We start from the raw sequence: 25,971 nt of genomic DNA on the forward strand, positions 1-25,971 counted from the left end.
AAATTAAAAAGAATGGATTCAGTATGCAAGAACACAGATTGAAGTCATTCACTATTAATAAAAATCATGTGATAAAACGGACATTACTTTGATTAATAGGTATGCGTTATCAAAGAAATGACCCAATGTGTGTTCACCTAGCGCTGCTCACCTGCTGGCCTTGGTCTGTCTCACCCACGTTACTGGGTTGACTTTATGCCAAAGCAAGAGTCATTTTGGCATGTTTTGACATTCATGAACATCATGGGAGGGAAAGTTAGAAAGACATGCCTTAAATGGAAAGAAGTTTATGCCAACGTCATCAGCAACAACTACTGATTTATGAAGGACTAATTACATTAGAAAGAAGGCAGGTTTATCTTGTAAATCCGCTGTTAGTATTTAAGAGGTTAGAGAACGTCGTACAGTTAGGAACATCTATTTGAGCCTGAGCTATGTGGCGCCAGTGCCCAGGAGTTGTGCGATCGCCCATAACTCACCCCACTGATCTCCCGGTCACATACAAAGTCTACCATGTACTTTGTACTCCAATAACTTATGCAAAAAAAAAAAAAGATTTTACATCAGAAACCTGGCCCACAGGAGGCTTATTGTTGGAGGAGTAAACCACCACAGCATAAAACTGCGCTAGGGAAGATGAAAGCTTCCATGATGTTATCCTTTACATCATCTAATGACTCCTGATGAACCTCCTGAGAAGGCGAGCCAAGACTGCCACTACAGCAGCTCCCGAATCCTCCAACCCCACATGGATTAGCCGAGAGAATTTTACACCAGATACAATTCACCACAGCAGGGCTCAGAGGTGGGCTAAGGTTTTCATTTTTTTTTCTTCATTGACCTGATTAAACACTCAACTACTCAGTATGTCCATCAGAAAACCCCACCTCTATTTATGCTGAACCTCACAGGACAACCCCCAAGGAGCATTTTATTAACCGCTTCCAATCCACTGGCTGACATCTTAAGACATTATGATTTAAAGCTGTACAGCTCCAATATTGGAAGACATTCGTCAGGGTTCTCTTACTATATATTGCCAGCCTCTGCTGTTGGAGCCTATCCATCCTGTCACCTCATGCAGTAATTGCTTTAGCCAGCATATAGCGCCGTTGTGTAATGGCAGAAAAAGAGTAAGCCCCCTAGGAAAACCAGGATTCAAATTGGATTGGAAAGGGTTAATAACTCAGGGCTAGTGAAGAAGCCAAGCTGGAGCATGAATGTTGTACCACACCCCAATGTTCTACACGACCAAGGATGTATTCTGAAACGATTAGATTTCTACGTTGTATTAATACTGTGTCCACCCAGTGATAAGCCCAATCATGACAGCTTATATAAACTTAGGCTTGTATGACAGCACTTCAGTGCCAAGTTTGCCCAGCTGTACACCTAAGAATATTTCTGTTGGGAGTCTTGGGGAATTTTAAAGGGATGCTTCAATTACACCAGTACCTGCCTGGTAAGGCCTTATCAGTCATGTTATGTTAGCACACAGGTACACTGTAGCCTATGACGCCATTCTCATGTGCTAGTTGGACATATACAGGTGTCCATGGGCTGTCCGATGCGAGTTGCGGCCGAGAATTTTAGGTTGCATTCAGACAGCCGCATGTGAATTGCCATATCTGTAGGACCAGGGCTACCACTCATACCTGGATAGTTTTTATATCAACATTCCCCGATTCAAGAGCCTTGCTTACAGAAATACTGCAGCATGTGACACAGTAAGAATGAACCAGAAAATCCTCCCTAGGCTGTAGCTTGAGCAAACGCACAGAAGTGTGAGGGCAAGACGCTGCATGTTGTGTGTTATGGTGCATTTACATGGGACGAGATGTGGGGCAAACAAAAGCTGGCGCTCTTCCCAGTCATGCCAGTTGCTGAGCTGTTACACAGGAGTATCGCTGGCAGTGCTGCTGGCAAGAATAGTCCCTTGTAAAAGGACTATTAAACATAATGACAAGAGGGATGTCTTGAGCAGTGTATTGTCATAGTGTTACTCACTTCCCAGTATACTAGAGATACTAGTACATAGAGGTCAGAGCAAGAAGACGTCTAATAGACTGTTTCGCTGCCATTGAAATAAATAGGAAATCAAGAAATCTGGCAACAGATGCAGCTCTCCAGAAAGTAGCAATAAGTGTGATATATATGAACTTTAATGACCAGCAACACAGAACGTGTTTCAAGGCCTGGCCTCTTCAGTTCAGCTGAGATGGGGCATAGCCAGCAATTGATTGGATACTTGATGTAACAGTGCTTGGAGGGAGGGTGGGTTTGAACAGCACAGGAAACTGTTCCACCAAGTATCCAATCAATGGCTGGCTGTGTCCCAATCCCAGCTTAACTGGAGAGCTCGGGGCTTGAAGCGCATTTTGCATTGCTGGTCTTTAAAGTTCATATGATAAAAAAAGATCACACTCCTATTGCTGCTCTGTGGACGTACGCCTGTCGCCAGATTTTCTTACGATTTCCCATAAGTTGTATGACCAGTTACCTACAGGTTTGACTGGCAGCATCTCTGCATATGCACGTCCACTGCTAATAAAGACCATTGGTCCTCAGCCGTCTAAGCCGCCACCTCTCAAACAGGTCACACTGAAATAAATGGAAGCAGAGCAGATTACACATCTAGCTCTGACCCAAATGATGACTGCTGGCCCTGCTGCAGTGACAGTGGGATGGGCAATCAGCCATTGATTACCTAGCCTGAGGATAGGTCATCAATAGCACTTCCCCAGAAAACCCCTTCAATATTGTTAAACAGGTCTTCACACAAAGCCATTTACACGTATAGTAGGGGATACTTACATATATTAAGCCAGAGTAGTATCGCTCCTTGAGATTGTGCAGGACAGAGGCTTCATTCAAGCATGTAAGCTCAGCCATATCTTCAACTTTGGAGAACTTAGGTGGATTCATCTTTTGGACATCATCTTTATTGACCTTTACTTTTTTACCATTCTCTGCCAATTCAACGAGGACCTCGTCCCCGGCCTCCTCCTTCAGGCTGGCTGCTTCAAAACCATGTTTTTCTGAGGGCACCCATACTTGCTTTTTTGCAGCCCAGTCCGCCTGAGCTAGAGGGTTGTTGATTACATTGCGGTCCACGTACAGGTATTTGTCTGCATCTTTTTGAGCCATGATCCTTCAGTAAAGCAGGCCTGTAAAATACAAAGCAAACATTAGAAGAAAGCAGAGACTAAACTTAGTCCACAGCAAAGTGATTGTCAGACTCCTCCGCCAGAAGTCGTGCTGAAGATCTAACACCCATCATGCTCTACCAACACAACGTATACAGAACAGTCGCAGAACTTCATTCTACAAGAACCATTTGCAAAGTCTAGAATACTCCGTAAGGAAATGGGAAATAAAAAAGAATCATTGCTGCGGTTTGTACAGTTTCACATTAAAAGGGTTATTGTAATTTTAAGACTAACATTAAGTGACTGGTAATAAATAAAATATAAGTAGCACTTGTTCCTCTCCTCCCAGTAAACAGCAGTGCCAGGGAAGACCTCGCTGTCCGTACATACTGGAAGTCATGTGGTTGCTGCAGCATAACCGCCTGTCCTCCTGGCATCAGCACTCACATCCTGGGTGCCATGATGCCAGGAGTCTGGAACATGACACTGCAGTCTCTGATAGGAAGTCAGGTGATGAGTGCAGCCAATTGGTGCAGGCAGTTGGATCTTCATCAGCACTGCTGTACCATTTAACCGGGGAGAAGAGAAAAGTACCATCACGCCCAGCCATTTAAAAAGAAAAAAAAAAAATTAATAAAAAAGTTATACCAATACAACCACTTAGCTGACACTTAGAGATCCATGTATTTTTACACTAGTGAGGGCAAACAAGACAAGTTACCAGTCATTTTATGTAAGATGTTATTGTTCAGTCATCACGCGCACCCAGAGGAAGGGGGGAATTGTCTGGCAGGGCAAGTAAACACTCCCCAAACAAACCACTAAATTGGCTGAAGAGGTGAAATGACCCAAAAAATTCGAGACTCTTATCTGCAAGTGTAAAGGGACGTCATTTGAAGGCAAATGGCTGATAGGTTCCTCATTCCAATGGTTAATCACTCCGTGTAATAGGACATTGAGATAGTTTCCCACCCATCTAGACTAGAAATATATTCTGTCCGCCAAAGAACACCATGGCTTCATACTGTCAAAGCAGATACTGAAAGAAGCTGTGCAAAAATCGAGCATGGAGGGAGCTTGCCTTTAGGGTTGTGAATGACTAAACAGCCATCAAGAATACAAATAGTTACTCCATAGAACTTTAGACTTGAAAACTAACATACATAACGCTTACTGATGCATTCACTGACTTGTGTGAACGCACCCTAAAGGGTATTCCCATATCACTCATGTATGGCATTGGGACCTATAGGCTTGTAATGGGGGAGCGCCTGTACAAGACTCGGAAACTTCAGATTTCCGTGCCTGCTTCTTAGTGCGACTGCCCTGGATTGTGGGAGCATGCAAAGGGTGGGGGGAGGCGACACGCATCACCCGGCTTCCTGACATGTTCCCTACCATACTGTTAGTTTATGCTGCTGTGGGGACATGACAGGTTCCCTCCAAGTACTGGTCTGATTACTAAAAGCCCATTGGATTGGAGAATCCACAATGGACTACTAGCAAAACTGCAAGCTCTTCAAGATGTGATAAGGACAGAAGCAGAGCCACCTGACCAGATAGACATTCAAAGCGTGGCAGCTTGATAGTCCTGGGGAGCAGGAGTGGCTTCTCCATTACATGCAGACAATGGAACTTGCTTCTTTATAGTTCCTGGGATCTTGATATGAGGGAAGGAGGATTTGGATAAAGGAACATATTACACCAAGATATTTTACTTGGGATGATACAAGCCCAAAAGAGTTTTAGTTTTAGCTCTGAACTGCAAAGATAAATGGAAAAAAAAAAATGTGTAGATTTCAAGTAGGAACTCCCAACTGAAGTCAAAGTAACAACTGATCTGAATCATCAGTACTCTAATAAAAAGCAAAGGGTCAAGGCTAAAAGCCTTTTTTCAATGACTACTTCACTTAAGATGTTTGTACAAGAAACTTTTCTTGAAGCCACTTTCTGTGGGAGGCAACAGTCAGCTGGTCGGTATTAGTGTATCTTGATGCCACCAGGAACTCCTGGTGGAGTCAAGATTGACAGAGGGTGACACCCCCCTCAACGTGATTGGGTGGACAGCGTGTTCGGCTGCAAGTCCTGGCAGCCCACAAACGAAGAAAGTGAGAAGCATACAGCAGACCCCCAATGCAGCCACGCTGGCCCATGTGTAAGTGCCTTCCCTGGCGCCACTCCAACGATGCAGCCCCCTATGTGTTGCTTACCTAAATGCTGAACGGGGTCATCAGCAGGGATTCCACACCGGTGTGAGGCAGCATTACCGGTGGCCGTCAGTGAGGAGCAGACAGCGGCAGCGACAGACTCTTAGAGGCTGCGGATGCTGACATGTGCAACACAGCACATATCTCACTTTCACCTCTGGCAGCGGGAAGGCGAGAGCGGCGGCAAAATACACTGTGAAAGCCGGCAGCCGCTCACTGCTGGAGCACACCATGGAATGTCAGACCTAGCCGGCTAACAGCACGAGAGCACTGTGGCGGGTAACACTGAGGGAGCGCATGTAGTGAGGCAACAGCAGCGGCTCACAGCTGCAGCACCCAGGACCTGGCAGCCAACCCTGCTGTCCAGCCAATCACATACAGGGGGTCATTCCCCTGTCAATCTTGACTCCACCAGGAGTTCCTGGGGGTGTCAAGATACACTAATACCTACCTGGTCTTACCCCATATAGCCTCCATTAACCAAAACCTGCACCTCATTCTCATCTTGCTCCTATGCATCCATCAGAACAGTCTTACCTCAGTCATCCAAAAGATTCTTTACCTGGGACGTTCTTTAAAGTATACGGTGAGAAAAAAGGCCTAGTCTACAAAAGTTTCCACTGAAGATCACAGACTAAGCCCAGAGATCATATGTGTTATGGCCTCTGAGCTAAGAGGCAGCAGTCCTAAGCCAAGACTCCAAGGCCAACCAGCCATACACCAGAGGCCAAAGACCACTTTGCTCTAAAATGTCCGATCTGGTAGGGTTAAGTCAAAAGGTGGAATCCAATCCCTTATGTAAGGTTTCCATTTGCGGTGCACTGCTGAGGACATGAAGATCAGCATCCTAGAGAGGAGACTCCACCGCCCGCCACCTCCGCACTCCCCAACAGTCATCCTGCTGACTGCAGAGGCTGAGCTTCACTGCCTCGGCAAAGTTAGCATGTTCAGAGAGCAGAGTCGCGCTCTCTGAACTTCAGTCCCACAATGCCTTGTCTCATGTTCCCTAATTAGCAGGATTTGCCTACATTGTGACAACTTTGGCAATGCTCTAAACACACCTGCTACAAAAAATAGAGAAACAATGAAAGGGGCCATTTACACATAAAAATTACCGCTGAATTTGTTCAAACAAATGGTTGAGTGATCATTATGCCATGTAAATGCGAAAACATCGTTCACTATTAGATTAGTCAGCAAAAAAAAAACAAAACAAACTATTACTGAATTGCGGGCTTATGTGTAAACGCTCTTCACATAGGTGACGCGCTGAGTGAGAAGAACTGCGATCTAGCGGTAAAGTCAGTGTAAACACTGCACGAGCGCAGACTACCTTAGCGGTGACGTCCGTGCTTGTGCTGTTGCTTACCGGACTGTATAAAAGCGACAAAAAGGTGACAATCCACATCTACAATAGGTTATGTCTGAGGATCCATTTACATGCAACAATTGACACTCAAAATTCATTCAAATGAGCAAGAGTGGATGGGTATTAGTTTATCTTGACACCACCAGGAAGTCCTGGTGGAGTCCAGAGGGGGTGACGCCCCCTGTACATGATTGGCCAAATAGTTTCCTGGGCTAAAGATCCTGGCAGCCTAGTAACATACAGCAGTATGAAATGTGACGGCTGCACTTGTAGCGGGCCATCTGCCGCACAAGCCGAAACCCCCGCCTATATGCGCAGAGCGGGTTCTGCAGCAGGGAGGCCACACTAGCCGTGAAGTGCCTTTGCCGGCTGACAAGTGCATCACCCCCCGCCCCACATGGAACCGACAGCTGCAGACTACTGCCTCTCACTGTGGGGACACTACGCGTACAGCAGGTTCTGCAGCAGGGAGGCCACATCAGCCGTGAAACGGCAGTGACGCAACAAGTGCCTCACCCCTGTCCCCACATGGAACTGACAGCCGGTAGCCCCAGACTGCAGGCTCTCACGGCGGGGACATTATAGCACCGCAGGACACTGACTGACATGTCTCTCCCCCCACACAGGTGTAGGACACCACGGAGGCAAGTGCGGTGGGGGACTGTCAGTGATACAGCAGGGAGGGTGGAGGGCAGAGGGTGAGAGCCAGGTACCTGTTGTCATAGCGCTACAGGTAAGCGACGGGCCCATTTATAGAGACATGCACTTTAGCTCCTTGTAGCACCTTCAGCTCTTGAGCCAATCAGGAGCTAGGGGTGTGAGAAAGGCATTCCTCCTGTCAAACCCCTAGCTTCCGGTGGCGTCAAGATACACTAATACCAAGTGAGTGATCGTTACTTGTAAACGTGAAGCCATCGTGCATTATTCATTCACTGGTCGCTGAGTTTCAGCCTGCATAAATATAGTCGCTAGTTTGTTTGCTTGTCATTAGGTTTAAACAGCAGTTGGAGGTTCAGTCTTTCAAACCACTCCAGGGGAGGGGGGATTGTTTGCCCATCCAAACAAAATGGCTCATTCAAAAGTCAACCCACATCCTGCTGCAGCACCCAATGACTTTTCACACTAATCAAAAACCTCCCACATAGGAGAATTTTCACATATACAAACACCTACCTGAACAATTGTCCACTTAGCTTTACATAAACACTACCAAACGTCCAAGCTAATGAGCGAAATGGCAAGGATTTCTAAAGATTTTTACGTATTTCAAAGCAAAAAAAGTTGTCAATCGTTGCGTGTAAATTGGCCTTTAATTTATCTACTCTCCTCGTTGCACAAATTACACAGGAGGCCTAGAACACCCTCCTATACAAGTCAATGCATCAGTTGCTGTTCATTGTGGGAATAACTCATGAGGCCGCTGTAAAGCACAGCTCTGGCAACCTGAGCAAGATGGTGCCACTCAGTCATTGGCAATAGCAGGGGCAAATTAAAAATAAGAGTTAAAAGGGACAGCTAGAAAGAAAAAAATAAGAGAAAGTTTCACCATCTGGTTTCAATGTGTAAACATAGGCGATCCCTTCCAGTTAACGCTGTGAGCGCCAGCCTTCAGGTATTCTAGTTATTCTACATATTTTTAGTTTTCACAACCAAAATAGTACTTCATTAGAACAAGAGCTGGAAGGAAGTCAGGCTGAGAAGTCTTTGGCAAACATCACCACTTGGCAAACAAGAGTCACATGCACATTGTTGCACCATTTCCGGCATTTCATTCTATGTGAAACATGGCTAGAATTGCCTTTTTTGGTCATGACAAGAACAGGTCATGAAAGTCTTTCTAACAAGCAGTTGAACCTGCAACAACCGCCGCCGGCAGCGTTCTATTGTAATGATCAGCTCTCCACATTATGCAGAAGATAAAGCAGAGTCATTTAGAATTCTCTGAAGCCTCCGGCACTGTGTGATCACCAGCTTCTGCAAGTGTAATATATATTGTCTTAGTGCTCGTCCACAGGGTTCGTCTGCAAGAACACATGCATTCAGCACATGTTTTTAAACTGGTACAGTATTGCACAGAAGGCGGCCGGTTTCACATCTGCACTGGAATCTCTGGTTGGAGGTTCTGCCACACATCTGCCTCTAAATAGCAAGAGAAAGCGCTGCATGCTACTCTTCCAACTAAAAGAAAAATGGACCCCCACTATAGTCAACGGGCTCCATTCAGCACTCGTCCGGTTACATCTTGAGGCGGAGCCGTTCATGGAACAGGAGAGGGGGATCCCTAACTGAATCCCGAGCGCAGCTGTGAAGGCCCCCCACTTCTGATCCATCTTCACATAAAATTTATAGTTTACTTTTCCTTAATCTTAAGACATTCACGTTAAGAGTATGAAAACCTATAACCTTGGTGGGACAAAAATAGTATAGTAAACTATGCCTCTAAATAAGAAAACCCATATGTCTTTCTAACAGTAGCCCAATGTATGAAATGTTTGACTAGGTTTAATCTACTACAGCCCATTTGCTCTGTTAAATGCTATGTTTTCAGAGTTTTTGGAAGTAAAAATGTGCGTTTTACAGCCGAGCATGCGAGTGTGGACAGGCCCCAACCCTCAGCTATCACCTAGGAAAGGCATGTCTGCCCAGGCATTCTCTGCAGGGGAACTTGAAGGGGTTATCCAAGGACATGCTATGGATGATCTATCCTCAGTATAGGTCATAAATAGTTGATCAGCTGGGGTCAACCACTTGAGATCAGGTGACCTCTGTCAGTGCTGCAATCCACAAATGGCCTATGTTGTGGTTAGTGCTTGCAGGCTTGGATCCCATTAGGGGCTCCCACACACTTGGGTTTGCGTTTTTTGTTAATGCGATTGTCAATGGAACTTTCTAATGTTAAAAACGCAACGCACCAAAAACACAAGTTGCACTGCGTTGCGTTTTTTACACTAGAAAGTTCCATTGACAATCGAGTTAACAAAAAAACACAAACCCAAGTGTGTGGGAGGCCTTAAGCTAGTAGGGGCTGCACCTGCAGTAACAAGCACTGGCCACTACACTGGGGTCACAGTAGTAGCATCTAATCCATACTCCCATGTATTGTGGGGTTGACAGTCAGCACCTGATCAACTATTGATGACCCAACATGATGGTGGGTCATCAGCTGCATTTCCCTGGAAAACCCTTTTAAGCAATATATACTGCATGTTATGCATGGATATGTAAAGTCTACTACAGTGACAGCTACACTAAGGATGTGTTCCCAAGTGACTCTTCTCAATGAGGGGGTGAATTCTGCACCAAAATCTACATTTACTTTCTCAAATTCCAAAAGTGGTCTGGGTTGAGGCAGACTGCTACAAATCTGCACCCTGTGAACCTGCCCCAAGGTCGTCCTTTCAGGAAGAATCTCTGTACATCAGCAGTAATTGCCTCAGGTGTTCCCAGCCCTCCTACAGCTCTGCATGAGTCAGACAAGATCTCAAACATTGCAACACCCATCCTACTGTTCCCTGGGAGGTAAGCCTCAGCAGAGCGTTCAGCTGCCATGCCTTCCCACCTACTTCTACATCAACACTATTGTGGCGCAGCCGCTATCAAACATGGCATCGCACAACAGATACTATCGTAAGGCCGCTTGTACACAGAACAATTTGTCGTTAGCATAAGTGAATAATGAGTTCGTTCAGCCATTTTATACAGGCAGATACAGCGTTAGTCGTTCTCATTCACTGGCACACTGAACGGTTGGTACTTACACCCGATGATTTTCATACTTGGATAAATGACAAGCAGACAAATCAGCGCTCATTGTTGGGGTCTTCTATTATGCGTGGGGCTAGTAAAGATGAGCATTAGCGCGGATATTCTATACCACACCCCAATGTTCTGCATCGTCAAGTCAAGGACGGAATTTCAAATCATCATGAAATTCCTTCATTATACCGACAATGCGCCGTGCCCACCCAGCGAGGACCCCAATTAGGATTGCTTCTATAAAATCAGCCGGAATAGAGCATTTTAATGCCAAGTTTGCCCGGGCATAAAACACTGAGAAACATTTCTGTAGACTATTTCCAGATACATTTTAAAGGGAGACTACGATTCCGCCAGTAAGAGGACGCAGTATGGTGTATAATCCATAAGGTCAGGGTTTATGAGAGGGAAGGACACTACAACCGAGCCCTTCAGAACGTCCCTCTTTCCTTGGAATTACAGGAATAATTGTATGGCTATTGTTGCCCCCACTACCTGTATATTACACCAGTGTTCCGCTCCACTGCTGGTAAGAAGTGGAAGACCCCAAAAAGGTGCAGATTCCGTTACAAACGAGGGATAAGGAAGGATACCATCACTGTGAAGCCCTACAATATACCGCACGGCCCAGGAATATTAACCAATTGGGCAACATATCGTGGGATGCTTTTTCTTTTGCCACTGACAAAAATGAAAAATCTGGGGCTAAACTTCCATATTACTGGGGAAAAAAAAAGTTATCGCAAAATTAAAAAGATATGATTTTTCTCTTGCGCCTTACACCCCATCCAACTATGCAGCCAGCATTACTTTGTTTACTTACTCCTTTCTATCTGAAAAATTCCTTTCAGTTGAGTCATGTGATCTCATGGTGACCTCCATCGAATTACTGGTACTGTTGTATCTTGATGCCACCAGAAGCTAGGAGTGTGACAGCTTTCACCAGAAGTGAACACTCCTAGCTTTGGATTGACTGACAAAATACAGCAGTGATGGCGAGCAAGCAGGACACTGAGCATCAGACAGTCATGGTGATTGAGGCAGCAGAAGCCCAGACAGCGGCAGACCAAAAGACACCATCAGCAGTGATGCAGCGAAGCTGCACGGGAAGCACAGACAGCGGCTGACTGAAGAGCCCATCTGCAGTGATCCAGCAGGGTTGCCCGGGGTCTGCTGGGAGCGCACATGGGAGGCCAGGAAGGCACGGTGCGCTGGGCCGTGCGCAGACAGCTGTGAAACACTCACCCAACCCACCCCGGGGACTGTGAGAGCAGGGCCGCTGCTAGCGGACATGCCAACCTGGCAGGGGTGTACTGTGACTGTAGACCTGGGAAAGCAGCAGACAGCAGCGGGTTCGGTAGCTCCAAGACGTGGCACGACAGCAGCCTCCAAACACTGACTGCGCCAACAGAGTGCTGTCAATGTAGTGTGCCACCAGTCGCGCTCCCTGGTCTCCACTGTCTGCAATCGGGGGGGGGGGGGGGGGGGGGGTTGGGGTAGCAGCGACTGGTGTATCTTGACGTGTATTTCCTCTGCCCATGTGCAGAACCTTACATTTATCAGTCTTAAACCTCATTTGTCGCTTTTCTGCCCCCAGCTTGATGAAGTTACATGACTGCATTTCACATGAAAAACGTATCGCAGTGTATGCGATTTGCAGGCGCCTTCTCATGTAGAAGTCACACTTCAATAGGAAAACGTAAAAAGACAAAACCACATTGCCCTTGCATATACATGCAAGTGGTGTAATTTTTTAAACCCTTAAAGCAACATGATGTAAACTTACATCCTGTGTATTGTACAGCATCAGAAGCAGAGCCGGCGCCATCCGGCATAGGAGTCAGCTGATAGATCACAGCTATACCTGCTGTTAACCTCCTACATGCCACAATCTATGTAGATCGTGGCATGCGAAGGGAGCGTGCTCCCTCTGACATAATCAAGCCTCTGCAATATAATTATGGATGGTTGATCTGCTGCCATGTCAACAGGACGTCAGATACCGGCATCCCAGGTTACCGCTATTTATGACAGTTATTGTAAGGGATAAGGCATTGAAATACAGAAGTCCTGCATTTCATAAGAGCGATCATACCTTTTATGGTTCAAGTCCCCTGCAGGGATATAAAAAAAAATTTCTAAAAACAATGTTTTATGTGCACTTTCCTCTATATAAAAAGAATTTAAAAAACCCACATAGTTGGGCATTATTCTTTACATAATAAGCTGTACAATGAATTAAACACCAAAAAAAAAACCCCCTAAGAGCTGGAGAGGAAAAGAGTAATGAAAACAGCAGTCATACGGCCATGTCAACAGAAAAATAAAAAAGGCTATAGCTTCCCCTGAAAAAAATGTTACATCCTTACATGCGCTTGTGAGTGGCTGTAAAGAGTCAAGACGCTGCAGTTTTATGCAGCCTTTTACGGCATTTGCAGTATTTTGCCCAGTAATAACTGTGGCATAACCTGTGCGAAAAACGCAATAAAATGCATTACTGCATGGATCCCTCATTTACTGCATTTTTCACAAACTGTAATAATTTCAATGGGTGATGTAGCATGTGAAATACGCACTAGGATGAAAAGAGCGTACGTGCGATTTTGCACGCATTTAATACAATGAGCAAACACATTAGCGTGAGTCGCCATTGAAATAAATAGCCGTTTAGTGTTACATATTTCTAACAGGCGAAAAACGAGCGTAATACGCAACAAATAATGCTTGTGAGCTCGCCTTTAAGGGTTTAACTCCTCCATTAAAAAAATGGGTAAGGTTTCTGCAGAACAATAAGATGCGCTGCAATTCTCCCACCTCGCAGCACGGGAAACTGCATGTAAATAGACGCATTCTAATCTCACCCATGTAAATACAGCCCAACGGCAACAGTTCATCCTCATGACCTCACTAACCAGATGTAGCTCATATAGGTGATTAAGACTGCCTGTCCACAGGCAATGATCTGCTAGCGATAAATCGTCCGTAGATCACTCTGTAAAACTTTCCATAGGATTACAATGGAAAGCGCAGCCTGACATCCACGAGTGGAGAATCATAGCGATTCTCCGCTCACGGGATTTAAATTGTGGCATCTCGGAGACCTGTCAGTGCTCCCCCCTTCTCCCCCACAGAAGAATATCGTTAGCGATACTACACCTCGGCCGTGGACAGAGGGCCTTAAGTGTTGGTATTAGGGTTTCCACACACTTGCGTTTGTTAACGCGATTGTCAATGGAACTTTCTAATGTTAAAAAGGCAATGGACCAAAAACACAAGTTGCACTGCGTTGAGTTTTTTACATTAAAAAGTCCCAGTGACAATCGCGTTAACAAAAAAAAAAAGCAAACGCAAGTGTGTGGGAGCCCTAAGGGTATCTTGACACCACCAGGAATTCCTGGAGTAAAGATTGACAGGGTGGTGACGCCCCCTTTACCTGATTGGCTGCAGACAGTCTTCAGCTTCTGCAAGCTCACTAAAGTTCATGAGAAAAGCCACGCAGCGGTTGCTCCCGCCGGTGAGCAGCATCTGGAGTAAGTGACCTCCTTGGCGGCAGCCTTCGGTCCTGCAGGGGCACAAAAGTAACACACAAAAGCCATGCAGCAGCGGCCAGCACTGCGCAGCCCCAGGAGCAAGTGCCTTTCTCGGTGGTAGCGGCAGCGCCTGCCGGCCAGAAGGTGGGAAACCCCCTCTGTGGAACCATTGGCCGCTGTCCTGCAGCACAGAGCGCAAACCGAAGTGTCACTGCTTTCCCGGGAGCGACTGCCACTACACGCAGCTCACAGCCATGGGACGGAAATGACCTGTGAGACAATGGCAATTGCGTCGGGGACTGAGATGTCAGGCAGCGGCCGGGACGGAGAGGTGAGCGGCCGGCCGCTCACCACGCTTGGGTGCAAAACTGCGGCCGGGATGGACCTGACACTGCAGCGTGTGCATTGATTTTTCCCAGCACTGCAGCTTTCCGCTGAGGATTACTACAGTTGTTAGACTTGCATTATGACATGTAAATGCTGCCATGTTACAGCGGTAACATGGCAGAATTTACATGTAATAATGTCAGGCTAAGAACTGCAGTAACCCTCAGCTGAAAGGTGCAGCGCTGGGAAGAAAATCCATGCACACTGTGCTGCAAGGACCTTCCTGCCTTGGCCCAATCAGGAGCTGGGGGTGTGAGAGGGGCATTCACCCTGTCAAACCCCTAGCTTCCGGTGGCATCAAGAGTGTTTAGGCTGCATTTACACTAAAGTCCTTTTCCATGTCAGTGTTCCCCATTTAGTGCATAATGGTGACATGTATGTCCTCTGCCCATGTGCAGAACCTTACATTTATCAGTGTTACCCCTCAGCTGACAATTTTCAGGCCCCAACTTATCCAGATCCATTTGCAGCTGTATGCTGTAGGCTTAAGTCTAAGCAACACAAATAAAGTTTTACGGGGATAAATTGAGTATATTAGTGTGCTCAGCCCCTCCAACTGTAACACACTGCCTGCAGACTGCACAGCACATTCCAGCCCACATGTTCCAAGATGCTTTTAACCCTTTCCAATCCACTGTCTGACGTCTGAAGACATTATGATTATGATTTAAGGCTCTACAGCTCCGATGTTGGAAGACGTCCGTCAGGGTTCCCTTACTGTATATTGCCAGCCTCTCTGCTGTCGGAGCCTATCCAACGTGTCGCCTCATGCAGTACTGGCTTTAGCCAGCATATAGCGCCTTTGTATAACGGCAGAAAAAGAGTAAGTTTCCTAGGAAAACCAGAATACAAATTGGACTGGAAAGGGTTAAAGTTCTCATCACCTGAACCAGACTGATCGCAAGCACATGAGGCAGGCATCACTCTTGGCAGCTACATCAGCGCCCAAAACCATCTAACTTTTGATACCAGTTGCTTATTCAAATCACCAAAATCTGTCTGCCCACTGATGCCAGTTCTAATCTCACACCCAGAGTCCCCTTCATGCTAGCTCTCATGCCCAGAACCCCCCCCCCCCCCCCGATGCAGACTAAGTGTTAGCCGTTCGTTTAGTAACCACCACCTATGTACGGCCAAAGGCCAATTGGGGACTGAGTCCTCATGGAATCTGAGTGGAAAGGGTTTTAAAAGGTCTTTTGGGTGTTAGAGTATTATTGGCTTATTAAGTAGGTCTTTAATAGATGTTCTTTGAGTTTACTACAGGGTCAGCAGTAAGCGGGCTGGAAGAAACGTTGAAGCCCTAGGATGGATGGCGATTGGTCCGAAGAAAATGGCAGGAAAAAGCCTGAGAGATCCTTCTCTGAAGCTCGGGCCCTAGCAATAAGAACTGATTGGTGGGAGTGATTTGAGAGAAAGCTGATATAAGGAGGGGCTGACAGGACAGGGGCTTCAGTTTTTTTCTACAGCACCATAAGATGGTCCCTCTCGCCTTCTTGTTTAGCTTCCAACTTGTCGTGGCATGTTTAAATGGGGGAATGTCGCCCGCCTCCTGAGGGTGGGTATAAAGATGGATTATAGATTGTTATTGGTGTAGACTTGAGTAGGTAGGGCTCTGTCTACGTGTTATACATGTTGAGTTATTAATATTTATAAGGTAACCCCGTTTAAAATAAATGCCGCAGCCTTTCAAATCCCTGCTGGCGACGGATTTTATTTCAGGTATATGTTTATATTAATATATGGTGTGTAATATCCTATATGTATAGGGCAGGCAGTATAAGCTATATGTATAGGGCAGGCAGTATAAGCTATATGTATAGGGCAGGCAGTATAAGCTATATGTATAGGGCAGGCAGTATAAGCTATATGTATAGGGCAGGCAGTATAAGCTATATGTATAGGGCAGGCAGTATAAGCTATATGTATAGGGCAGGCAGTATAAGCTATATGTATAGGGCAGGCAGTATAAGCTATATGTATAGGGCAGGCAGTATAAGCTATATGTATAGGGCAGGCAGTATAAGCTATATGTATAGGGCAGGCAGTATAAGCTATATGTATAGGGCAGGCAGTATAAGCTATATGTATAGGGCAGGCAGTATAAGCTATATGTATAGGGCAGGCAGTATAAGCTATATGTATAGGGCAGGCAGTATAAGCTATATGTATAGGGTAAGCAGTATAAGCTATATGTATAGGGTAAGCAGTATAAGCTATATGTATAGGGTATCTGGGACTTGCACCGGCCACCATCTGACTGACTCATATCAATATATAATGGAGGGAAGTGGTAAGTAAGTGAAATTTCACACTGGGTGCCATACAACCTAAGGCCAGCCCTAACCACACCCACTCAACGGTGGTAGCCGGCCACACAAGTCTGCCAGTGAGGGTCCTTTTACACAGACCGACAAGTCAGTGTAAATACATACTCCAACTGAACGACAAACGAGAATTCATTGGCTTGTCGTCCGTTCCATCGATCAATTTCTGCATGCAGAAAGTGATCCATCCATGTAAACAGGCAGTTCATTTATAAACGACTGCCTGCTTGCGAGTTCAAACCCCGAATGGTTCAGGTAGCCGGCTCAAAGTTGACTCAGCCTTCCATCCTTCCGAGGTCAGTAAAATGAGTACCCAGCTAAACGGGGGTTAATAAGATACCTGAAAGAACTGCGGAATAAGTTGGCGCTATTCAAACAAGATTTCTGTGAATCCCTGGCCCACACTCTGACTCCATTTACTGAGCAATGTGCGTTTATTACTGGGCCTACTGCCCGACAGGTCGGCCAATGTAAAAGGACCCTAAATTGCACAGCCAGTTACAGATGAAGTTTCACACCCAGCAATTTTTGGAAAAATGACAGTCAACTGACTTTACACTAGTACTATGAAGGAGGTACTGAAGTGCATTGGAAGCACCATCAGGATGGCGAGACCTTACACAGACAAGTTATGGCTGGCAGTAGTCCTCCTGGTGGCCTGGACCCAGATTAGATTAACCCTTTCCAATCCACTGTCTGACGTCTGAAGACATTATGATTTAAGGCTGTACAGCTCCGATGTTGGAAAACAGCCGCCAGGGTTCTCTTACTGTATATTGCCAGCCTCTCTGCTGTCGGAGTCTATCCAACGTGCAGTACTGGCTTTAGCCAGCATATAGCGCTGTTGTATAACGGCAGAAAAAGAGTAAGTCCCCTAGGAAAACCAGGATACAAATTGGATTGGAAAGGGTTAATCTGTTTTTCCTATCAGAAGACACCTGTGATTACTTGAGGTAACTGCACTGTACTCACCATAACTGTGTAGAACTAGTATCTATTTGGTGACTGCAGAATCGGGAGGTATACCAGAGCTAAGCCACAATATAAAATTGTCTTAAAGGGGTTTTGTAATAAATATAAAATAAATAAATCTCTACACTCACCTGTTCCTTACTGCATCCTCTCCAGTCACCCAGGTCACCTCACGGCAAGCCGTATCCTCGTTATGAAGCTTGCATTACTCGCATTCTTCTCCCTGTCTGGCAATGTACGCTACGTCAGTGTGACATACTGTTCACTGGCTAGGAAGGAATGCTGGTCTATTGCAGAGACAGTGCACATGCGCAGTCTCTGCAATAGCTCGGCACTCCCTGCTAGGCTGTGAAAGCTATGTCAGTAGTGACGTAGCATACATTTCCAGGCAGAAAGACTGCCTGTGCATAGACGCTTCATCACAGGAAGCGGAAGCACCAGCCAGCTGGAGGTGATGTGGGCAATATTGTATCTTGATGCTACCGAAAGTACTGGCGGAGTCAAGATACATGACTTTGACAGGGGGGTTGCCATCCCCTGTTCCTGATTGGCTGTACGGCTGTCTCCCCAACAGCACCCTCACAGGTCCTGTAGGCATATTAGCCTCCTACTACCCACTTCTACACAAGCCAACCTAAACAACCAATGACCGTGAATCAGCCAACCCAAATAACCAATGGTATTAGTTTATCTTGACACCACTAGGAATTCCTGGTGGAGTCAAGATTGGGGGGGGGGGGGGGGGGTGTTCACAGCCCCTCAACGTGATTGGCTGCATTGGAACAAACTTGTCAGGTCCTGCAAGGTCACTGAAAGTTACAGCAGGCCATGGTGTCATTTTCTTTCCCTGGGTGCCCGAGTGAAGGGGTAGCACATCAGAGAAAGAAGGTAGCAGAACCATCAGCTCAAGCCGATCGGAAGTTAAGGGTGTGACAGGGGCGTTCCTCATGGAAGTCCTGTCAAACCCCTAGATTCCAGTGGCGTCAAGATACAATACCACCGGTGATGTGACCCCAAGGGACTGCAGGAGAAGATCAGCGGGAAGATGAGGCAAGTAGACTGACAGGAGAGAAATAGGCGAGTATATATATTTTTTATGACAGAACCCTTTAAGGCCTCATGTCCACGGGGAAAATAAGATCCGCTGCAGATTCTCCATGGAGAATCTGCAGCGGGTCCCTCCTGCCCCGCGGACATGAGCGCCGAAAATAAGAATTTAAAAGCATTTACCTATCCGGCGCGGGCGGGGAAGGTCAGCTGTTCCTCACGGCCGGATCTTCATTTTCGGCCGGCGGATGAATTCCTGACGCCGGCGGCACGTCGTCGACGTGCCGCGCGCATGCGCCGGGCACATCCGCCGAGCCGAAGCAAGGAAGATGCGGCCGTGAGGAAGAGGAGACCTTCCCGGTCCGCTACGGATGGTAAATACTTTAAATTCCTATTTTAGGTCTCCCGCGGATCCGGACGGCTTCCATAGGCTTCAATAGAAGCCCGCGGGAGCCGTCCCCGCGGGAGACCCGCATGAAAATGGAGCATGGTCCAGATTTTTCCATGCTCCATTTTTTTTAAAATCCCTTTTATTGACGATCCGCGGGTATTTATCTACCCGCGGGTGGTCAATGCATCCCTATGGGATGCGGATCCGCATGCAGGAGATCCGCTGCGGATCTTAAATCATATTTTGCCCGTGGACATGAGCCCTTAGGCCCCTTTTAGACGAGCGACTTATCGTTTGAATGAGTGAATGAAATTAATCATTAGCTTGTTGGCTCATGCAGCCCGTTTAGACAAACGCATCATTGGCTCGTTTAAACGAGAAGTCTTTCAGTCTCTCACATCCTCTGTATAAGTGAGCGAACAAATTTTAAACCTGTAGGAAATGGACGAGCGAGAAGCAAAGGATTGTTCGGTCATTGGTCAGCAGTTAGACTGAATGATCAAAAAAAAGGTTCTGGTACGGTGTTAGCCAGCAGAGCAAAGTGTGATTACTCTCAGTGAGAAACCAAGTAATCTTATTACATTGAAAGGCAATTTCAGATCACAAAGCCACAGAAGAATTTGGGAACACAAATTTATAACATCTTGACACTTTCAACAGAGGCCTAAATTCTTCAAGAGGATTCATGTGTGACTGGGAAGTATGAGAGATCTATAGCAGATACCGCTGTTGGCCTGATCTTTTAACACTAATTCAGAGACCATAAAACCTTCTCCATCTAGGTTTGTATTTCTGTTGTGGAATAATCCCACCATGTCTGTGCCTTGTCATATACATACACATCTTCGGATCCATTTCCTTATGCTATGATGAAGGACCCTGGGAGGTCTGACAGCTCGCTATATCACGTATTTTTGTTAGCCATTAAAAGGTATCTTCTACAAGATTACAATATTATTGTACCTTGATGCCACTGGAAGCTAAGGGTTTGACAGGGCTTTAATGGAAGAACGCCCCAGTCACACCCCTAGCTTCTGATTGGTTAGCAGTGTGTGTACTGCTTTTTGCCTGGAGGGTTCACTCCAGGGGAGGAAAAGCAATACAGCCCGATTGCCATAAATTCCCAAGCCGCCCAGCATTTGTCACTCACCCCTGGCCCTCTCCTCTGCCTGCTCCTGCGCTGATCCCCGGACGTCTGACTGCTCCCGTAGGCGCTCCTGCGCTGCGACTGTCCAGCCCTGCGCTCCGACTTACCCCCAGCGCTGCCATTGTGCAGTTATTCATCCTGCTGCAGGCCCCCGGTAGCAGCATGGATGGATGCCTGTTGCAGTGTGCAGCGTCCCGGCCGCCGGCTCCCTGGATTAAACACGCACCCAGCGAATCAGAAGCTGGTGGCGTTAATATTTCTCTAAACTGCTGTCTTATGTTGCCACCCCTAACTTCCGGTGGCAGCATAATACAATACCCAAGATTACTTTGTTTCTCACTGAGAACAATTACACTGAATGATTCGTTCAGTTTCGCTTGTTTAAATGATAGTTCTGTCTAAAAGCACCCTTAATACATTTGTATATATTGTTTGCAGAAGGGAACTCCGCACCCTGTCTCCCCAGTACTCCGGTTCGCAGGAGGTCCCGTTAGAACCCACCAAACTGCACTTCAGTCCTAATCCTGTGGGTGTTTGAATGCAGCTCTGGTCCTCGATTCAGGCTTGAACGCAAGATCACTGCAGCGTCTCAACTTTCCATGTAGAGTCATTCAATACATTACTGTCCATGTTCAAGGGGGAGCAGAACTAACAGCATCTATATAATATTGGTATGAAGTTAGACTTCTGTTTCTAAAAGCTAGAAATGCCTTAAGTGTCTTCAAAAAGTGCATCCAACCAGGTCGTGTTCTAGATGAGTTTACCTTTAGATTAGGAAAACCGCTAGAGCACAGCGAGCAGAAGTAACGCCAGCCACTCGCACTTCAGAGTTGGGTGTGGCAACTGTTCAGAATGAAACTTGCTGAGAGGAAACCACTGAACACAAGTCTCCCGGCTCACCTTCTGGCTCTCCACCTGCACTTCGCGCTCTAATGTCCAAAAACATTCAGATCTACACTGCGGCGTCTATTGATCTCAGCGTGGCAGTGTAGTTGCCAAGAGCTCACCTTCACATTTGTGCTAGACGAGCACGGACTGCCGGCAAGGAAAATGGGAGCATGACAAGCTTATTTCTCCACTGATGTCAGCAGAGGACGGCCTGGAATGGAAGGTTTATGTATCAACATGATCAACGCTTCTGGAAACTAGACTTAGAATAAACCCTCTACGGCTCACTGTCTGCCGACTGTACAACGGCGTTCAAATGTAACTGATCGCACCAACACGCCCCTGCGGCTATACATTAAGGTATACCTACGGTGTCATGTGACCAGAGACTTCTAGAACACGCACCACACCTCGTTAGCTGGACAGGTGCTAAAGGTTCTAGAAGATATTGTAGGAACACAAAGCAGCTCAGAAGGTCCACGTCACAATATGCAAAAGATTAGTGGGCCGAGCGGACGGCTTATCAGACATCTTACACAAGAGTTTTGGTATGTTTGCCCAGTCCCGCAGCCTACCCGGCCCATACGGGGGCTTCTGCACGGGACCCAAGGAGTAGGTGAACTTGGACAGGTGAAACCGCTGCACCCCCCCAATGAGAACTGTTATGGCTGATGCCCACAGACGGATTTCTGCCACATTTCCCACGGTGGACGTCCGTGGCGTTATCCCGCAGCCATTTGGTTCTGACCTAATAGCTTTCTGCATTTTAATGAAAATTCTTTTAAAAAAAAGACTCCCGCGGCAGATCCAGAGAGGTATGGGGGTTACTGGGGGCGCCGCTCAGACTCCGCTGCAATATTCCACTGGTGGAGTCCGACATGGCCGTGGGCATGAGGCCTTAGGCATTTGCCCCACGGCTGGTTTGCACCTCAGGCTCCGGCGACGTCTCACAGCAGATCTAGTTGTCAGAGCTGCAGAGGATGCGTCTCAGCATGAAGTTATCGGCCGACACAAACTGCTCTTTACCTTAATAGGAGATAGCAGAGCGGATGTGCGGAGCGGCAGCTCACTGGACCGGCACAGACCTCAGCGGCAAGCTGGGGAGCTCCGGCCAGGGGATCACGGCTTCCAGCAGCAGGACTCATGCACGCCGGTGCCGCACACACACGCACTGCCCCCGGGCACACACACGCCTGCAACCCGGAAATAGAGCGGCAGTGCCCGCCGGAGGACGCAGCTCTTGGACGCAGGCTCTTTTGTACCTCCGGCTGTCAGCACGGGACACGCAAGGAGTGGTCACTTCCACTCGTCACCGGCAGCTCAACTTCCAGCGGGACGCTGCAGCACGGCGGACCTCCCCGGCGACTACACAACCCGCACGGATCCGAAAGTTCAAGGGAGAAGAGAGCGCACGCCGCGTCCAGCTCCAGGCAGCAGCCGATCACCTACCTGCCGGCGCGGCGTCCACAGCTCAGATCCACAAGAGTTACTGCCGAACTTTCCAAGACGTTTCCGTAGCAGCCGGTCACCTCTAGAGAAGCGGGACCAACTCAGACCTACCGGCAGCGGAGCTCTGGAGCAGGGAGGTGGCCGCTTGGACACGCCTATCACATGGGTGTGGCTCTTTGTAGTGACGGGCTGTGCCGGAAACGGCTCCTGTACGGATGTAACCCTTTCACTGCTGCAGGGCGACGTATGCGGTTCACACTGCAGGGAGGAAGATTAGGATGAAGGTTTTACTAAGTGTAAACATTCCGCTGAGCCCTGCAGCAGGTATAGCAGATATAGGGGGGAGGGCACACCATATACTGAGCCCTGAAGCAGTTATAGCACATATAGGGGAGGGCACACCATATACTGAGCCCTGCAGCAGGTATAGCAGATATAGGGGAGGGGCACACCATATACTGAGCCCTGCAGCAGATATAGGGGAGGGCACACCATATACTGAGCCCTGCAGCAGGTATAGCAGATATAGGGGAGGGCACACCATATACTGAGCCCTGCAGTAGGTATAGCACATATAGGGGAGGGGACACCATATACTGAGCCCTGCAACAGGTATAGCACATATAGGGGGGAGGGCACACCATATACTGAGCCCTGTATCAGCTATAGCACATATAGGGGAGGGGACACCATATATGGAGCCCTGCAGCTGGTATAGCACATATATGGGGGAGGGCACACCACATAGTGAGCCCTACAGCAGGTATAGCACATATAGGGGAGGGCACGCCATATACTGAGCCCTGCAGCAGGTATAGCAGATATAGGGGAGGACACACCATATACTGAGCCCTGCAGCAGGCATAGCGCATATAGGGGAGGGCACACCACATACTGAGCCCTGCAGCAGGTATAGCACATATAGGGGAGGGCACACCATATAATGAGCCCTGCAGTAGGTATAGCACATATAGGGGAGGGGACACCATATGCAGAGCCCTGCAGCGGGTATAGCACATATAGGTGGGAGGGCACACCAAATACTTAGCCCTGCAGTGGGTATAGCACATATAGGGGAGGGCACACCATATACTAAGCCCTGCAGCAGTTATAGCAGATATAGGGGAGGGCACACCATATACTAAGCCCTGCAGCAGTTATAGCACATATAGGGGAGGACACGCCATATACTAAGCCCTGCAGCAGTTATAGCAGATATAGGGGAGGGCACACCATATACTGAGCTCTGAAACAGGTATTGCACATATAGGGGAGGGCACACCATATACTGAGCCCTGCAGCAGGTGTAGCACATATAGGGGAGGGCACACTATATACTGTGCCCTGCAGTAGGTATAGCAGATATAGGGGAGGGCACACCCTATACTGAGCCCTGCAGCAGGTATGACACATATAGAGGAGGGTACATTATATCCTGAGCCCTGCAGCAGGTATAGCACATACAGGGGATGGCACATTATACATTGAGCCCTACAGCAGGTATAGCATATATAGAGGAGGGCACATTATATATTGAGCCCTGCAACAGGTACGGTGCATATAAGGGATGAGCACATCATATATTGAGCACTGCAGCAGATATAGCATATATAGGGGGAGGACACATTATACCACGGGCCCAGCAGCAGGTTTAACACATATAGGGGATGGATACATCATATACTTAGCCCTGCAGTCAGTATAGTACACATATGAGAGGGCACATCATACACTGAGCCCTGCAGCAGTTATAGCACATATAGGGGAGGGCACATAATATGCTGAGCCCAGGTGCAGGTATAGCAGATATAGGGGAGAGCACACTATATACTGAGCCCTGCAGTAGGTATAGCAGATATAGGGGAGGGCACAACATATACTGAGCCCTGAAGCAGGTATAGCACATATAGGGGGGAGGGCACACCATATACTGAGCCCTGCAGCAGATCTAGGGGAGGGCACACCATATACTGAGCCCTGCAGCAGGTATAGCAGACATAGGGGAGGGCGCACCATATACTGATCCCTGCAGCAGGCATAGCGCATATAGGGGAGGGCACACCACATACTGAGCCCTGCAGCAGGTATAGCACATATAGGGGAGGGCATACCCTATACTGAGCCCTGCAGCAGTTATAGCACATATAGAGGAGGGCATACCATATACTGAGCCCTGCATCAGCTATAGCACATATAGGGGAGGGGACACCATATATGAAGCCCTGCAGCTGGTATAGCACATATATGGGGGAGGGCACACCACATACTGAGCCCTGCAGCAGGTATAGCAGATATAGGGGAGGGCACACCATATACTGAGCCCTGCAGCAGGCATAGCGCATATAGGGGAGGGCACACCACGTACTGAGCCCTGCAGCAGGCATAGCGCATATAGGGGAGGGCACACCACATACTGAGCCCTACAGCAGGTATAGCACATATAGGGGAGGGCATACCATATACTGAGCCCTGCAGCAGTTATAGCAGATATAGGGGAGGGCACACCATATACTGAGCCCTGCATCAGCTATAGCACATATAGGGGAGGGGATACCATATATGGAGCCCTGCAGCTGGTATAGCACATATATGGGGGAGGGCACACCACACACTGAGCCCTGCAGCAGGTATAGCACATATAGGGGAGGGCACGCCATATACTGAGCCCTGCAGCAGGTATAGCAGATATAGGGGAGGGCACACCATATACTGAGCCCTGCAGCAGGCTTAGCGCATATAGGGGAGGGCACACCATATACTGAGCCCTGCAGCAGGCATAGCGCATATAGGGGAGGGCACACCACATACTGAGCCCTGCAGCAGGTATAGCACATATAGGGAAGGGCATACCCTATACTGAGCCCTGCAGCAGTTATAGCAGATATAGGGGAGGGCACACCATATACTGAGCCCTGCATCAGCTATAGCACATATAGGGGTGGGGACACCATATATGGAGCCCTGCAGCTGGTATAGCACATATATGGGGGAGGGCACACCACATACTGAGCCCTGCAGCAGGTATAGCACATATAGGGGAGGGCACGCCATATACTGAGCCCTGCAGCAGGTATAGCAGATATAGGGGAGGGCACACCATATACTGAGCCCTGCAGCAGGCATAGCGCATATAGGGGAGGGCATACCACATACTGAGCCCTGCAGCAGGTATAGCACATATAGGGGAGGGCACACCATATATTGAGCCCTGCAGTAGGTATAGCACATATAGGGGAGGGGACACCATATGCAGAGCCCTGCAGCGGATATAGCACATATAGGTGGGAGGGCACACCAAATACTTAGCCCTGCAGTGGGTATAGCACATATAGGGGAGGACACACCATATACTAAG

The 25,971-nt window shown here is 47.7% G+C and overlaps 1 protein-coding gene across 1 annotated transcript in view; it reads right to left on the reverse strand.

Annotated features, from left to right (window-relative positions):
* The window catches only part of MYH9 (myosin heavy chain 9), a 76,888-nt gene extending 54,117 nt beyond the window's left edge, over positions 1-22,771 (reverse strand). Inside the window, exons 1-2 of the mRNA XM_066596175.1 lie at positions 22,617-22,771; positions 2,815-3,167 (exon numbers count right to left, since the gene is read on the reverse strand). Coding sequence (XP_066452272.1) covers positions 2,815-3,147 — 333 coding nt within the window. The 5' untranslated portion in view covers positions 3,148-3,167; positions 22,617-22,771. The remainder of the gene's footprint in view (positions 1-2,814; positions 3,168-22,616) is intronic.
* Positions 22,772-25,971: the final 3,200 nt, after the last annotated feature.

The sequence above is a fragment of the Eleutherodactylus coqui genome, chromosome 3, assembly GCF_035609145.1.
Source record: "Eleutherodactylus coqui strain aEleCoq1 chromosome 3, aEleCoq1.hap1, whole genome shotgun sequence".
Lineage (NCBI taxonomy): Eukaryota > Metazoa > Chordata > Amphibia > Anura > Eleutherodactylidae > Eleutherodactylus > Eleutherodactylus coqui.